The 17,298-nt window shown below is 39.5% G+C and overlaps 1 protein-coding gene across 4 annotated transcripts in view; it reads left to right on the forward strand.

Annotated features, from left to right (window-relative positions):
• fggy (FGGY carbohydrate kinase domain containing) overlaps nucleotides 1-17,298 on the forward strand; it is a 352,865-nt gene that overhangs the window by 262,328 nt on the left and 73,239 nt on the right. For 3 of the 4 annotated variants that reach the window (XM_060829806.1, XM_060829807.1, XM_060829808.1), the window contains exons 11-12: nucleotides 5,176-5,323; nucleotides 8,259-8,333. In XM_060829806.1, the coding sequence (XP_060685789.1) occupies nucleotides 5,176-5,323; nucleotides 8,259-8,333 (223 nt within the window). The remainder of the gene's footprint in view (nucleotides 1-5,175; nucleotides 5,324-8,258; nucleotides 8,334-17,298) is intronic. The other variant, XM_060829809.1, reaches the window with a different exon arrangement.

The following is a 17,298-nucleotide window of genomic DNA, read 5'->3' on the forward strand; positions in this document are numbered from 1 at the left end:
GGAATCAGACAGCCAGAGCAGTCAGGTTTGCTGCCAGCGCAGGGTTTCTGCAGGTACAGCGTGCAATTGATGTATTCTTGGAGCCATCAGAGTGTCCTATTAGCATTCAGCAACCTTTATTAATAGAAAAGGCTTCCATTCCATGAATGTGCTCTATGATCAGAGCAGCCAGATAATGCAGGTTATCCAAGGAGCTGACCGATGCCTACGTTTTGTAACACTTACAGATGCCTGTTTCTTTCATTCCTCCCTCCAACCCCCACTTTACATACAGAGATGGTTAATTGACAATAAGAACTACTCTTCAATGTAAGACTAGCTAAGGTCCTCACCTGCCAGCTGGACTACATTGTTCACAAATTCACTGAGAACGTCAAGTTCAGAATGTGTTGGCCTTCGTGTTGTCCTCCAGTTTGTTTGTATGAGGGAAAGCGAAGGGTTTAGTGTCATAAGAACGTGAGTAAAAACATTTGATGGATAACTCTGCCAGGAAGTGAGCCCATCCCTGTTAGTGAATAGAAATTCTTTCCATTTCTATGGTATTTCCAGTGTAAAGCATTCAAAGATTGTCAGCAGAAGGTGGATGTGAGCCCTTCATTGTACATGATTGTAAGAAAGGAACAATCTTACATGAAATAGTCATGCTTATTTGAGATGGGCATGCCTGTATGAAGTTGCTGTGCAGTGGCATACTTAGACTGAGTTGCGAATCGAAGTGTGCAAGGTTACCGTGAGAAGATGATGGCACTGATCCTTGTAGAAAGCAGGGAAATTATTCTTCTGCATTGACGTCTACTAGCGTGGTTAGCCTCCTGTGTGATGTGAGTTCAGACTGCCCAAGTCTGACTGGAGTGTAGTGTGCCCAAATGACTTGAAGCAGAGTGCTCAATAAGGCATGATTGAAGCAAGGGGTCTGTCCTGGATTTCCTGGCTTGTAGTGAGTCAAGGATTGCCTGGCATCCAAAGTCATCAGAACTTGGAAGTTGCAGGTGCAGCGAAAAGTTTGGCCTGCCATCCACATGTGTTTTGCCATTCACCACCAAAGAATTCACGAAATAAGCTGAAGAGGAGGGAATCGCATGAGAAAACTCACCTTGGCTATGGTGGATGTGATACCAGCTAAGACAGCTGCTACTATATTTAAGCACATCTAAAGCTCCAAATATTCTTTAAACATTGATTTACCTGTACTTTTCCAATTTTTATTCACTGCTTCCACTGTAGTTTTTTTCTTCTCTAAGTCAAACTGTTCAATTGCTTTGTGGAACATCTTAATTCGGTTTACAGGCATGACTCCAAACTGATGGTTCTCTGTCATTTTAATTCTCAATCCTCACACCCACTTTGACATCATTGTCCTTGGTTCCCACACTATTCTGTTGAAGCTTACCTAATGCTTGAAGAACAAGATCTCATCTTTTGATTTGACACTTTATGGCTTTTCAGACTCAACGTCAGGAACTGTAGGTCACAGCCACTGCCTCCATTTTTTCAGACAGTAAGTAATGACAATGGTTCTGCAGTTACAATTTGCAGCTCCTATATTCCCTTTTTTTTGTTCTTTTACTTGTCCTATTGCAAAACCTGAAGGGTCTTGCATCATCATCATCATCATCATCATCTCTATTGTTGTTAGATTACTCCCATCTTCCACCCGATCACACATCTAATCTTTCCTATTTTTTGTCCTCTCCCTCCTTGTTCCGAGCTACATGTTACATCTGCAACATTTTCTATTTCTGTCAAAATGCCACCAACCTGAAAGGTTAACTTTTGTTTTGCTCTCCACAGATCCAGCACTTTATTAATTGTCATTTTGATTCTTACATAGCTGCATTAGTTTGTTCTTGAAGAGTTCTTCTGCCTAATATATTTTACAATAGGTAGCATATTAACAGGGTTATGTGTTAATTTTACACAGCACTATTTCTCTCAAAATTACTGGGTGGAACATATTTAGTATAATATGGTTTTATTGAAAATGAACATGATGTAAAATGGCTGGCAATGAATTTCATGAACTGCAGAAGCCATACCTATGGATGGATGATGTAATCTATTAATTATAATTCATCATATCGATTTCTATTGTTCATATCCAAGCTCTAAAGGTCTATGCTTATAAAAGATGCATGTCCTAAATTCCAATCAGTGTCCTAAGTTGATAATTTAACTTCATTATGGGTAAGCTGTCGAAATAGCATTTTATTTCCCAAAAGCAAAGTAGTGCCATCGCACTTTTCTCACAGTTAGATTACAAGTAAGAATTAATATACAAATGTCTTTCCAAGTGCTGTTGATTTTCATTAATATGTTGCACTTAATGTATATAAATGACATTTTGTTACCTGCAGCTTTTACTTTTCATGTACAAAGTGACACCTGCATGAAGGGCATATCATAAAGTTCCACACATCCTCTGCTCACAGTTGAAGATTTGACAATCTTCAAACAATTGTCAGGAAATATTGACACTTAGATAGGTATCTATTAACAAGATCAACAAAGAAATTAGTATAAACTTTGATGTGACCCTTGAAATTCTGGGCCTTTGAATTAAATCAGAATGATGTCAGAAAGTGATAAACTATCTAGGTCAGTATTTGGCAAAAAACAACCGGGCTTCAACAATAATGTTAACACTATTACAAATTGAAACAGATTAATTTTAGTTCTAATCTGGATCTGTGGAGTTTCTGACATAGCACAGATTGAGTGAATTAAACCTTCTGAATATCAAATTTCTTTCCAAGCTTTGAAAATGCAGGTAATCATTTTCTTGAATGCAAATAGATTTGGTTTTTGTCTTAGCTTTATTGTTACCTAGATTTTTAAATGTCTGGATTTGAAAGATTCTCCACATTTATGAAAAATATTGAGATAAACATTTTCAAGGTGCAAGTTCACATGCTGGTTGACTTTCCTTTTGCCTATCGAACCTATATTGTTACCCTCCTCTGCCCCAATTTGCAAATGTACGTGTTAGTAGCAGGAGTCAGTCGTTCAGCACTCGCAGCCTGCTGTGCCACTTAATAAGATAATGGTTCATCTGATTTTGCCCTCAAATCCATAGTAATACCTCTGATGACCTTTGACTCTCATGTTGATCAAGAATTCATCTACCTCACCCTTAAAAGTTTTACAACCCTGCTACCTCCGCTCTCTAAGTAACAGAGGTCCAAAGATCAGCACACAGAGAGAAAAAGACCATCCTTATTTTAAATAGGAGACTACTTATTTTAAAACTATGTTCCCTTGTTTTCTCCCATGAAAGGAAACATCATTTCAGTATTCACTCTGTCCCCTCAGGACCTTGTATCTTTCAATAATATCACTTTTCATTCTTCTAAATTCCAATGGATATAGACCCAGGCTATTTATTTTCCTAAAATAAATTGCTCTATCCCTGGTATTAGTAAAGTAAATCTTCTCTGACCTGGTTTGTATGTATTTACAGCCTTTCTTAAATAAGAAGACCAAAACTGTACATAACATTCCAGATGTGACCTCACCAATATTCAAATATAGCAGAATTTCTGTACTTTTATGTTACATTACCCTTGCAATATAGAACATAGAACATTACAGCACAGCACAGGCCTTTCGGTCCTTGATGTTGTGCCAACCTGTGGAACCAATCTGAAGCCCATCTAACCTATACTATACCATTCTCATCCGTATGCCTATCCAATGAACATTTAAATGACCTTAAAGTTGGCGAGTCTACTACTTTTGTAGGCAGTGCATGCCACACTCTTACTACTCTCTGACTCTTCCTCTGACATCTGTCCTCTATCTATCACCTCTCAATTTAAAGCTATGTCCCCTCAGCGCCATCTGAGGAAAAAGGCTCTCACTGTCCAACTTATCTAACTCTCTAATTATCTAATATGTCTTAATTAAGTCACCCCTCAACCTTCTTCTCTCTAACAAAAACAGCCTCAAGTCCCTCAGCCTTTCCTCATAAGACCTTCCCTCCATACCAGGCAACATCCTAGTAAATGTCCTCTGAACCCTTTCCAAAGCTTCCACATCCTTCCTATAACACTAGCTGCAGCATGACTTCATGTTTCTGAAACTCAATCCCTCTACCAATAAAAACTAACACACCGTATGCTTTCTTAACAACCCTATCAATCTAGATGGCAAATTTTCAAGGATCTATGTTACCTGGACACCGAGATCTCTCTGCTCATCGAGGCTACAAGAATGTTAACATTAGGAATACTCTACTTACCTTCCTTATCACTTGCTGTACCTGCATATTAACTTTATGTGATTCATGTACAGCACACACATATCTCTTTCTAGTACAAAGGTCGATAATTGTCTCCAATTACCTACCCCAATATCATGTGGAGTTACCAGTGTTGGACTGGGGTGGACAAGGTCAGAAGTCACATGACATCAGGTTATAATCCAACTGGTTTATTTGAAATCACAAGCTTTTGGAGCGTTGTTCCTTCATCAAGTGAAGCAACTTCACTTGTAATTTCAAATAAACCTGTTGTATCATAACCTGGTGTCATGTGACTTCTGACCCTACCCCAATATCAGGCAATTTAAAATGTATTTTTGAGTGAAGCAATTCACATAGAACACATAAATTGTTGTTACAAATATGAAATGAATTGAATTAAGGTCTATATCCTGTTATTCCTTGGGTGTATAAAATCCATACTCAACCAAACCAGTATACACTATAAATATCGGAGAATGGGGAGCTTTGTTTGAAAATAGGACATTTCTGAATAAAATTAACCTCTGACAATGTTGAACAAAGACAGAATCAACTGACAGGAATTATCATTTGGGAAATAAATTTATAACTTCCACAGGCAACCATTATTTTGAGCAGATGTAATTTACTGTGTCTTGGAATATATTTGAATTGTGAAATAAAATAAATGTAAGGCTACAAGTTTCACTAAGTAAAATTTACTCATGCATATTTGCATATGATCCCCTTGCCTGTGCCCCAATGGCTTTGAAGAGAAAAATAAAGAAAAAGAAAAAAAAAGAGAAATAAGTTCAATTTAAACACTAGCTCAGTCTTCAAATATTTCATTATTTTATTCCCAAAATGACAACACCTAAATGACCATTTTTATTCTTGGCTTATAACTGAGGAATGTTTAGTTACAAAACGGTTGATTTCAGAATGTTTTCTTTCAGTGGGAAAAATGTCTACATGTACTTAAACAGTCACCTGGAGTCTATTAAAAAGAGTTATGCTGTGGGCATGCTAACTGTTGATTTACATGTTTGGCCTGATTTCCATGGCAACAGATCTCCCTTAGCAGATCCTACCCTAAAGGGCATGGTAGGTACATTTCAATTTTACAGAGAAACCTTTTATAGCTTTTCTTTGGAACAATGACAAAATGAAAAAAAATGCATATCATTCATTACGAACTGCCAATGTGATTGATTTTTGTTGAAATAATTTCTTTTTTGTCAGTGTGTGCTGACATATTTTGCTTTAAGAGCTCCTTTCTCTCATTGATTTGGCTTAGGGTTGCTGTCTGTTTCACTATTGAAAACATTTGTTTTCTGCTGGCCCAAAAAGTCTGACCTCATTTTTTAAATGTAGTTTGAATTCTGAAGCAGCAACCTGCTTATTTCATTATGGCATTACTTCCTCAATGCTGTTAGAAACGTAAGTTTTCAAAGAACATTGAGGGTAAGAGAATGTGATTAGATTTTTCCTATTGATTTTATTTGTCTTATTTCTCCCATTTTCCTGATGAACCTTCTCTCTTTTGCTTGATACGTTGAGAAAGGGGAGGCTGCCTATTCCGACATTTTAAGTTAAAATCATAGTCTCCCAAGAGAAGGCACAACAGCAGCAATAGGCTAATGTCACTGAATGTTCCAGTGGGAAAAGAGATGAGTACTCACCTGCAATGCAAGCTGAGCACAGTACTTTAAATTTACCTCTCTAGGTATCATGTTGCAGGTAATGCAGGAAACTCAGGCAGCGTATCAAGCAAATAAAGAAATAAAGAAGAAAATAGCAGTTGCCAGATACAGAACAATTGGGGAAGAGATTATATAAAAGCAGAAGAAAACAAAACAGCAGTAGGTGATCACATGACAGACAGAGGGCTGTAGAGATAAAATAAAACTAACAGTGTCAAAAGAACTGTATTATCAAATGACAGAAAGGGAAAGGATTGTGTGTTCAAGATTTATTTTAAAATTTTCAGTTGCTCAGTTTGTTTATTCAATTTGAGTTCAGCTAAATGGCAAGATTTCAAAATGAAAACTTAAATATCAGCCAGCTTATTGTATTGATATATCCATTTGGAAGTGACATCTTTTAAGTACATGTGCTCGTCTTATCCTTCTCTGTGGTGGAGGTTTGTAGGTAAGGGAGGTATTGCCAATGAAACCTTGGAAACTTGTTGAAATACAGCTGTAGATAGTACACGTTGGAGCCACAGAATATTAGTGATATTCTGTGATTGGAATCAACATTTAAGCCAATGGGTTGGATGCTTTTGAAACTGATTGCATTGAACTTGTTATGTATTGTTGCAACAGTAACCATGTCGGTGAGCAGAGAGTGTTCCATGACTTCTGCCTTTTTAAATATTTGTTTGTGGGATGTGGGTATTGCTGACTAGACAGCATTTATTGCCCAGAGGCCTGTTGAGATTCAACCACATTGCTGTACTCTGGAGTCACATGCAGGCCAAACCAGGTAAGGGTTTTGACAATGGTTGCCATGAGACAATCTTTTCTGAAATTCTAGTTCTTTAATGGAATTCAAATTTCTGGTTCTGGATTACTAACTCAGTGACATTACCACTATGCCACCACCTCCCCTCGCAGGTCATGGAAGTGCTTTGGGCAATTAGGAGGTAAATGAATCCCACTGAATGCCCAGTACCTAGGCATCACAGCAATTTTTCAATTCAGTTTCTAGTTAGTGGTGATGCCCAGGATGCTGAAAATGGAGAAAACCAGTGCTTTATTCTCCAAGGATTATGCAATTCAAACATTCCCATTTACAAGTGCATATGTTTACCAAGAAAAATTACATACTTGGCAGAAGTACAGGTATGTATTCATTCAGTATTCTGTGTGTGAACAAATTCAGACTATCCTATTGGAAATTAATTTGAACATTAATATACTAACTTTAAACTGTTGCACTAGTTTTAAGTCACTATTGTGGAAACTGGAGCTGTTCTCTCTGATTCCTATCCCTCAATTTATCTAAGCTAGTGCCATCAGAGCAGAAATTTAAAGTAACAGGACAAACAACAAATAAATAAATTAATTTAAATCAACTAACAACAAGCAATACAAATAATATATTGTGTAAAAAATGTTTCAAAGAACTTTACAGAGAGGCAAATAAACAGGTAAGTAAAAGGCAATACAAGTGAGTAAAGGATTTCTGCTTATATTAAATGCAGAAATTTGAAATTTATGTTTAATCAGATTCCCATCAATTTTGATTCAGCAGCAGGATGTTTACAGTTTGACGTGGTGATTCTTGATTGTTGACAGAATGTTTTTCCTGTAATTAAAGCACAATATTCAGCTACTGCTGCCTCATTAATGTTATATAGCAATGCTACTGAATGTGCAAATAGTGATTAACAAACCAAGCAAAGTTTGGTGACTTGACTTTGGCTGGACAGCAGTGAGGATGGTATAACTGGAGTCACAAATTTGTAGGAGATAATATTAGCAGCAAGTTGATTTACTAGCCCCATTTTTTAAAAAAAACGTGTTTTTATCAACCTGTCTTCCCACTCTTAAAGAATTCTACATTCATTTAATTTTTAAGTGCACTCCTTTCAAAGGAAAAATAACATACTTGATAAGATCTAATTAAAAACTTAAATCACTGACAGACATGCTTTGACTGTCTTTTCTAAATGACTAACAACAAAGGAGATTGAGATTTGCTTAATTATTTGGCTGGGATTTGTGCTCAACCTTTTGGCCCAGTGATACACTTATGTAGTCCCTGAAGCCACTTTTGAGGTTATCATTGTGAGTGGCATAATGCAAAAAATATCTTGTATTGAAATCAATTCCTTAGAAACCATCCTTTTCACTAAATGTTTCGACTGATAACTATTCAAAGTTGAATTTTTTGTATGACTACTAAGAATACAAATAGCATTATGAAAATAAATTTCAAAATTCTGACATCTCAGTTAATAATGGAAAAATTCAAAAAGATTGTGTTTCAAGTTGTGGCTTTGATATCTAATGCAATATCTTTTTTTTCATAGATAACTGGATTGAGTCTGTCCAACACTCTTGATGACCTTGCTAAGCTTTACTTGGCTACAATTCAAGCTATAGCTGTAAGTTAGGTTTGTCAATCATAATTAAAGTAATATAAAGGATTCTAGATTTTTACTAATGGGATTGCAGCTATTTAATGATGAATTACCTTCATGATCAGGTAACATTACTTCCATTATTTTGAAGAGGGATTTAGAAATGCAGTGAATCCATCCAGGATTTTGCCTTAACCCGAAACAGGTTCTATTACCTTAGAACTAAAGTTCTGATTCCAACTTGGGAAACCTTTTGTTTGGTAAACTCCAACTGGAGACATGGGTGGCTACTCTTATTTTCAGCCTGTTGTTTTGGGTGCCACATTTTAAAAATTATTTTATGGCAGAGGATGTTGCTGACAAAACCAGTTTGTCTTTGAGATAGTGGTGACGAGCCACTTTGTTGAACAGCTTCAGCCCATGTGATGTAGGGACACAGAGGGACTTACACAATTTTGGTCCAATCACAGTGAAGGAACAATAATGTTCCAAATCATATCTGTCGTTTGAAAGGGGATTTGCGCATAGTGTTCCGATACATCTGCTGCCCTTTTTCTTCAAGGTAACTGGGGTTGTGGGCTTGGAAGGTGCTGTTGAAGAAGGCTTGGCAAATTGCTGTTATGCATCTTGTGCATTAATGCTGAAAGGAGTGACTGTTTAAGATGGCAAATAGAATATGGACCAAGAGAGTTGCTTTGTCCTTAATAATGTTGAACGTTTGAGTGTTGTTGTGGCAGTACCCACCCAGGCAAATGGAGAATATTTGACCACATTCCTGAACTCTGCCTTGTAGATGGTGAACATGCTTTGTGAATCTGTATGTGAGTTATTTGCAGCAGAGTTTCCAGTCTTTATCCTGCTGTCATAGCCAGAGTATTTATGTGCCTGGTCCAGGTCAGGTTCTAGTCAATGAGTCAGTTCTAACAGAATGTTGTTACTGGGCGATACAGTAGTGGTAATGCCAATGTCAACCATGTTTATATTCTCACTTGTTGGAGACACTTATTGCTTGGCCCTTATGTATTGTAATATCACTTCTCACTTATCAATCCAAGTGTGAATGTTGTTCAGATCTTGGAATATATGGACATGGTCTACTTCAGAATCTTAAGCATTTCCTGGTTCTGAACCTTACCTAGGCATCCTTAAACCCTAATTGCATCCCATCTGGTCTTCACGAGATATTAACTTTATTACAGGCAGCCTTTTCAATACCTCTTGTCTATGACTCTTCATCCATGTTAGTTCATGTAGTATCTGAATTCTCTGAGTTAGACAGCATCTTCCTTGATCAAGACGGAAACAAAAATCTCCATTTAGTATTTCAGCTATGCCCTCTGTGTCATGCATGGATCCATTTCTCTGCTCCATAATCAACTCCATTTTTTGCTTAAAATGCCCTTAGAAGACTTTTGATTTCCCACGTAAGTAGCCAGTCTCTTCTCACACTCTTATTTTTGCCTTTCTTTTTTGATTGCTCCTCTGGACTTTCTATAGTCAGCTTGGTTCTCATTTTTACTGTCAGCTTGACATCTGTCAGACCCACATGTCTTCTGCTTCTCTTCACTTTCCATATCTTTCATCATCCAGGGATCTATAGCTTTGGTTTTCCTATATTTCTCCCTTTTATGAGAATGTTTCAACTGAACCATTTGTTGCTGAAAGACATTAGCATTTTACCTATAACTCTTTAATCTCTACCTCCAAAGCGTCACTCCTGAGAACTGAGCTTTATTCAGTCAAAGCATCTCAATAAAACTTCTCCTCCTTTTGCAGTTCCTCAATATTGAGGATTTCATCCTTCCACTCCAAATTGTGGTCCAAAGGTGATTAAACTGTGCAATGCTGAGTACACACATCCAAGTGGTAGGTGAAAAGGCAGATGGGTGGGATACTCATTTTTTCACAAACTTCTCCTATAGTTTATGCTTTGTCTCCACCTGGGCCTATTAGAGATGCTCAAGGTGATTGGCATCTTTGTAGATACTTCTGTCTTGGACAAAAGATTACCATGAGTCAATAAGGTGTTGTATTAGTTCAGTAAGCCTTTGAGGATGTCTTCAAAACATTTTCTCTGCCTTATTGACATCTGCTTGCCATCATGGAGCTCGAAGAGCTTGCTTTGAAAGTCTCATGTCAAGCATGTAGAAAATGTGACTCAGCCTATGCGGTTGATTGCCTCAATGCTGGGAATGGTGACTTGAGAGAAGACTCTACCTGCTTCAAGAGTATCATCACCATCTGAATACCAGAAGAAGCAGATGCAATGTGCCTTAATGACTACCGTCCAGTGGCTGTGCCCTCCACAATCATGAAGGGCTTCGCAAGGCTGGTCATGGTCCATATCTACCCGAGCCACCCAGACTGCCTTGATTCTTTGCAATTTGCCTCCCAGCGTAAAAGGTCTACAGCAAATGCCATTTCCCTAGCCCTGCACTCATCCCTGGAATTTCTGGCCAACAAGGACACATAAATCAGACTCCTACTCATCAATTACAGCTCTGCCTTCAATACCATTATCCCCTCCAGACTGATCTCAAAGCCTTGAGACCTGGGTCTTGGCTCCAACCTCTGTAACTGAATCCTCAGTTTCCTGACACATAGATTGCAATCAGTGAAGATGGACAACAGCACTTCCACCATGATAACCATCAGAAAAGTCCCCAAAGGATGCATTCTCAGCACCCTACTGTACTCTGTGTAAACTTACAACTGTGTATTCAAATTCCGAATGAATGCCATCTACATGTTTGCTGACGACACCACCATGGTAGGACAGATATCAAATAATGACGAGTCAAAATACAGAAAGGAGATAGAGGGCTAGGTGTCATGGTGCAATATTAACAGCCTCCCTCTCAGAGTTAGCAAAACAAAAGAACTGATCATTGACTTCAGAAAGAATGGAGGAAAGTATGCCCCCAACTACATTACCGGAATGGAAGTTGACGGTATCCTCGGAGTGACAATAACCAACAACCTCTCCTGGATTTCCCATGTAGATGTGACAGCACAATGATGCCTCTTCATCCTCAGGCAGCTTAGGAAATTCGGCATGTCCATAAGGATCCCCATCAACCGTTTCAGATGCACCATAAAATGCTTACTATCTGGCAACTGCTCTGCCCTGGCAACTGTAAGAAACTACAGAAGGTTGTGTGCACAGCCCAGAACATCACAAAAGACTGCCGACGTCATCAAGGATCCCTCCCACCCTGGTAGTGCTCTCTTACAACCTCTTCCGTCAGGCAGCCGATACAGAAGCTTCAAAGCAGGCACCAACAGGTTCAAGATTAGTGTCTTCCCCGCTGTTATTGGAGGGTCCCGAGGCAGAAGATGAGGCATCCTTCCTCCATGTGTCAGGTGGTTAGGGAGTGGCGACAGAGGAGGACCTGCATGTCCTTGGCGGTGTTGGAGGTGGAGTTGTGGTCGAGGGGGCAGTAGGAGGAGGTGACTTTGAATTGGCGCCTTGCTTCAGCAATGTAGAGGTTAGTGCACCAAGCTATCCTTGTACAGAAAGGAGGAGAACTTCTTCAAGGTAGGCATTCTTGTAATTGTAGAGAGAGGAGGAGAACATATAACTACAGTAAATCAAATGAAATATTGGAGCACCTATACTTCCATTGAATTTGCAGGATTTTGCAGAGGCAATACAAGTGAAATAGTCCGTATCTGTAATACGTACAGGAGAGCAGGTATCACCACTGTTCTGTGGACCATGAGCTTGAGGCCAAGTTTCCGGTCTTTGCTATCATATGCTGTCAGATGGCCAAAGGTTGCTGGCATACTGGGGGCGGCTTTAAATTTCATTGTCGTTGTCTGTCCTCACTGAAGGAATGCACCAAATTATGAAAATTGACCTGCATTGTTCAGTGGCTTACCATGAATATTGATAGCACAGGCCGCCTACTTGCAGAACGTTTCAGAGAATACCTCTGGGACACCCGGACCAACCAACCCAACCACCCCGTGGCTCCACACTTCAACTCCCCCTCCCACTCCACCAAGGACATACAGGTCCTTGGACTCCTCCATCGCCAGACCATAACAACACGACGGTTGGAGAAAGAGCGCCTCATCTTCCACCTAGGAACCTTCCAACCACAAGAGATGAACTCCGATTTCTCCACTTTCCTCATTTCCCCTCCCCTCACCTTGTCTCAGTCAAATCCCTCAAACTCAGCACCGCCTTCCTAACCTGCAATCTTCTTCCTGACCTCTCTGGCCCCACCCCACTCCAGCCTATCACCCTCACCTTGACCTCCTTCCACCTATCGCATCTCCAACGTCCCGCCCCCAAGTCCCTCCTCCTTACCTTTTATCTTAGCCTGCTGGACATACTTTCCTCATTCCTGAAGAAGGGCTTATGCCTGAAACGTCGATTCTCCTGTTCCTTGGATGCTGCCTGACCTGCTGCGCTTTTCCAGCAACACAATTTCAGCATGGATGTTGATAGTCAGGAGACAATGTTCTGTGGTGGGAGCAAGCTGGTACAGGACCTTTTGCTTCCTGATGTTTACCTTAAGATCTATTATGTCTCTGAAAGCATCAACAATATATTCCGCAAAGATATTTTCTAGTATCATCGTTTAATATCAATAAAAAACAGATTTTTGATCTTTCAAGCAATCAAGGGATGTGGTGAGTTGGCAAGAAAGTGAGGTTGAGGGAGACGATGAGCTACGATTGCACTGAATGGTGAAGCAAGCTTAAGGGACTGTATGGTCTACTCCTGCTCCAGTTTTTTGTGCTTATGAAAATAAATGAATGTGCACAAGAAATGGAGGACAAGAAGAAGACCTGCAACATTTCTACCTATCTCCAAGTAGGAAGAGCTGACACTAAATGTTTTAGTAAAAAATGAGGTCTGCAGATGCTGGAGATCACAGCTGCAAATGTGTTGCTGGTCAAAGCACAGCAGGCCAGGCAGCATCTCAGGAATAGAGAATTCGATGTTTCGAGCATAAGCCCTTCATCAGGAATACTATGTTGTGACATGTATATAAAGTAATAATGCGGAGAAGCAGGAGACATAGCCCAATTTAAATCAACAAGTTTCCTATTTGATATTATTTTGTACACATTTAAATTTTCCACTGTAAACAAGAGCTACCTGACCCTTTAAATTGTTTTTTTTTCTTTTTCAAGTATCACTTCATGCTTTATAACACTGAGTTTATTCAAGTGTTGCTTTGCCTGGCCTACATCCAACATTCTAAGGGAAAAATTATATGGTTGATGAAGAAGTATTAGTTCAACATCATTTTGAAATAAGTCGCACTTTCCAGCCGCTGGCATACATCTTCACCCTTCAGTTCCACCAAACAATTCTAGTCTGGCAAGAAGCGTTTTGATTATTTTTCTTCATTGGAACTACTCATAGAGCTGCTATTGAAGTGCTGTACTAAGGAATATCTGGGCATAATGTTATACAATGAAATCAATTTATGATACAGTAATACTTTGCATGTAGAGACAGATAAAATGCTAATACTAGCATATATTGTGACTTATAGCTTAGTGTTTCTGTATGTGACTATATCATTCACTGAAGAGGATACTTACTGCAAGCTGATGCTGTCCACTGATCCAGCTATCAGAATGGACATGCTTCTAAACTGATGTCTAGTTATGACACTTGTTGTTCCAACACACATGCCAAGTAGAATCTTCATTTTATACAGTTCTCCACTACTTGCAAGTTAAATAGGCAGTCACATGTAGCTTTTACAATATCAGTCTCATTCTTTGCTCCAGAACATGCTGTGAAAGAGCAAGTAATATGGAAATTACACAATGTCATCTGGGCTACTAAGGAGGTAAAAACAATGACTGCAGATGCTGGAAACCAGATTCTGGATCAGAGGTGTTGGAAGAGCACAACAGTTCAGGCAGCTTCCAACGAGCAGCAAAATCGACGTTTCGGGCAAAAGCCCTTCATCAGAAATAAAGGCAGAGAGCCTGAAGCGTGGATAGATAAGCTAGAGGAGGGTGGGGGTGGGGAGAAAGTAGCATAGAGTACAATGGGTGAGTGGGGGAGGGGATGAAGGTGATAGGTCAGGGAGGAGAGGGTGGAGTGGATAGGTGGAAAAGGAGCTAGGCAAGTCATGGGGACAGTGCTGAGCTGGAAGTTTGGAACTAGGGTGAGGTGCGGGAAGGGGAAATGAGGAAACTGTTGTCGCCTCCCCCACTCACCCATTGTACTCTATGCTACTCTCTCCCCACCCCCACCCTCCTGTAGCTTATCTTTCCATGCTTCAGGCTCACTGCCTTTATTTCTGATGAAGCGCTTTTGCCCGAAACGTCGATTTTGCTGCTCATTGGATGCTACCTGAACTGTTGTGCTCTTCCAGCACCACTGATCCAGAATCTGGGCTACTAACCTTGTCATTTCATTAAAAATCCATTAGATTCATAATTTTGTTTTTGAAATCTCCAATGACAGTTTATGATAGTCTTTTTGTTAAAATGGGGGGATTTGCTTGATCTATGTGGGAGAATTTGAACTAGTAATTTGGGGGGGGGAGGTGCAATGGGGGGAACCCAGAAAGATGTTGAGAAAAGGGGTCAGTCTGAGACTTGTGAAGTTGGGAAAAGGAGCATGTCAAGCAGTCAAGGCAGACAGGAACAAACTCGAGAATGAGGCAGGACTGATAAATTAAACTGCATTTATTTCAATGCAAGAAGCCTGACAGATGGGGCAGATGAACTCAGGGCATGGTTGGGAACATGGGACTGGGATATCATAGCTATTACAGAGACATGGCTCAGGATGGACAGAGCTTGCAGCTTAATGTTCCAGGGTATAGATCCTATAGGAAGGATAGAAAGGGGGACAAGAGCAGAGGGGGTGGCATTTTTGATTAGGAATAAAATTATGGCAGTACTTACGGAATGATATTCCGGGAACTGCAACCAGTGAAGTTATTTGAATCAAATGTTGAAATAAGAAAAGAATGATCCCTTATTCAGATTGTACTATAGAAACCCCCCAGCCCCCAGTAGTCAGCGGGAGATTGAGAATCAAATTTGTAAGGAGACATCAGTTATCTACAAGAATAATAGGGTGGTAATGGTAGTGGATTGTAACTTTCTAAACATTGATTGGGATAGACATAGTGTTAAGGACTTGGATGGAGAGAAATTTGTTAAATGTGTATAATAAAATTTTCTTTTTTATTATGTGGATTTACTTGCTAGAGAAGGAGCAAAACTTGACCTTCTCTTGGTAAGTAAGACAGGGAAAATGACTGAGGTGTCAATGTGGGAGCAGTTTGGGGCCAGTGAGCATAATCCCACTTTTATTTTTCATAGCTCTGCAATTTATTTTCTATTCAGGTAATTACACAGTTGTCCTGTGAAGGCCTTGATTGAATGTGCAGTTACCACATTCTGAGGCGATGCATCCAAATCCTAAACAATCATTTATTAAATATTGCTTCCCTCACATTGTCATTGCTCCTTTTTGCCAATCACTTCCACAAGTTAAGGCAGAGCTGAAACATTAGGAAAAAGATCTAACAGTGTGTTCACCCCTGTAATATTTCAAAAAATGTAAGTAAAATGACAAAAACATAAAGACACCTGATGATGACAGTAAAAATTATGTCTTATCTGAGGAAAGTTACCCCGTAGAAGGAAATGTCAATTTTTGTCAGCTGAATTTTCTGCAAAAGTAATAACTTTATTCTTCCCATTGACCACTGATAGGCTGAGACTCCAGTCTGCAGCCAATCTATTTGCGGTCCCCTTGAGGATCATCTCTTTCCCAGACTCAAACTGCCAGCTGGATCAGTGTAACAAGTGGCCAAAGTTTCATAGAAGTTTATAATAAAGAAGAAGGCCATTCTACCTATCGTGTCTATATCAGTACCTGAAAGAACTACCCAGCTATCCCATTCTCCAGCTCTGTAGCTCTCTAAGTTCATAATGTTCAAATATATATCCAACTGTCTTTTGTAGCCGTTTGTAAATTCATATAGAAACCCTTCCCTGTCTCCCAGGTAGAGCATTTAAAACCCTAACAACTCTCTGAGTAAAGAAGATTCTGCTCATCTCATTCCTAGCTCTTTTGCCAACAGTCATGAAACAGTGATACCTAGTTACTGACATTTTGGTAAAAACAGAATATGCTTCTTTACTCTGTCAGAATTGTTCATAATTTTGAATACCTCAACAAGGTTACCTCTTAATCTTCTCCAAGGAGAATAAGACTAATTTCTCTAATCTCGTATCTAAAATCCCTCATTCCTGGTATCATTCTAGTAAATCTCCTTTGTACTCTCTCTAGGGCTTTAACATCCTTCCTTAAATGGGTGCCCAGAGCTGAACACATTGCTGCACATGTAGTCTGACCAGTGATTTGTAGATAGGTCACATAAATTCCTTACTTTTAGACTCTCATATATTGTAGCAGATTTAGGCCATTTAGCCCTTCGAGTCTGCATTCTTAACCCATCTGCCTTCTCCCCTTAATCCTTGAACCCCTTACAACCAAAGGATGTACTTATATCTGTCTTAAATACACAATGACTTGGCCTCCACAGCCATCTACAGCAGTAAGTCCCACAGATTAATCACCGCCTGATTGAAGAAATTCCTCCTCATCTCAGTTCTAAAGGGATGCCTCTTCACTCTGAAGCTGTGCCTCCAGGGTCCTACTCTCTCCTACTAGTGGAAACATCTTCTCCACCTCCATTGTATCCAGGCCTTTCAGTATTCTCTACATTTCAACAAGATTCCCCATCATCCTTCTAGAATTGCCACCTCTCCTCATATGACAAGCCCTTTATCCCTAGGATCATTTTTGTAAATCTCCCCTCCATCACCAAACAATATGGGCCCAAAACTGATCATAGTATTCCAAATGCACTCTGACCAGAGCCTGAAACAACCTCAGCAGTACACCTCTACTTTTGTATCTTGTCTTTTTAAAATTAATCCTGAAATTACACTGCCTTCCTCACTGCCAACTGAACCAAGAGAATCC

The sequence above is a fragment of the Hemiscyllium ocellatum genome, chromosome 9, assembly GCF_020745735.1.
Source record: "Hemiscyllium ocellatum isolate sHemOce1 chromosome 9, sHemOce1.pat.X.cur, whole genome shotgun sequence".
Classification (NCBI taxonomy): domain Eukaryota; kingdom Metazoa; phylum Chordata; class Chondrichthyes; order Orectolobiformes; family Hemiscylliidae; genus Hemiscyllium; species Hemiscyllium ocellatum.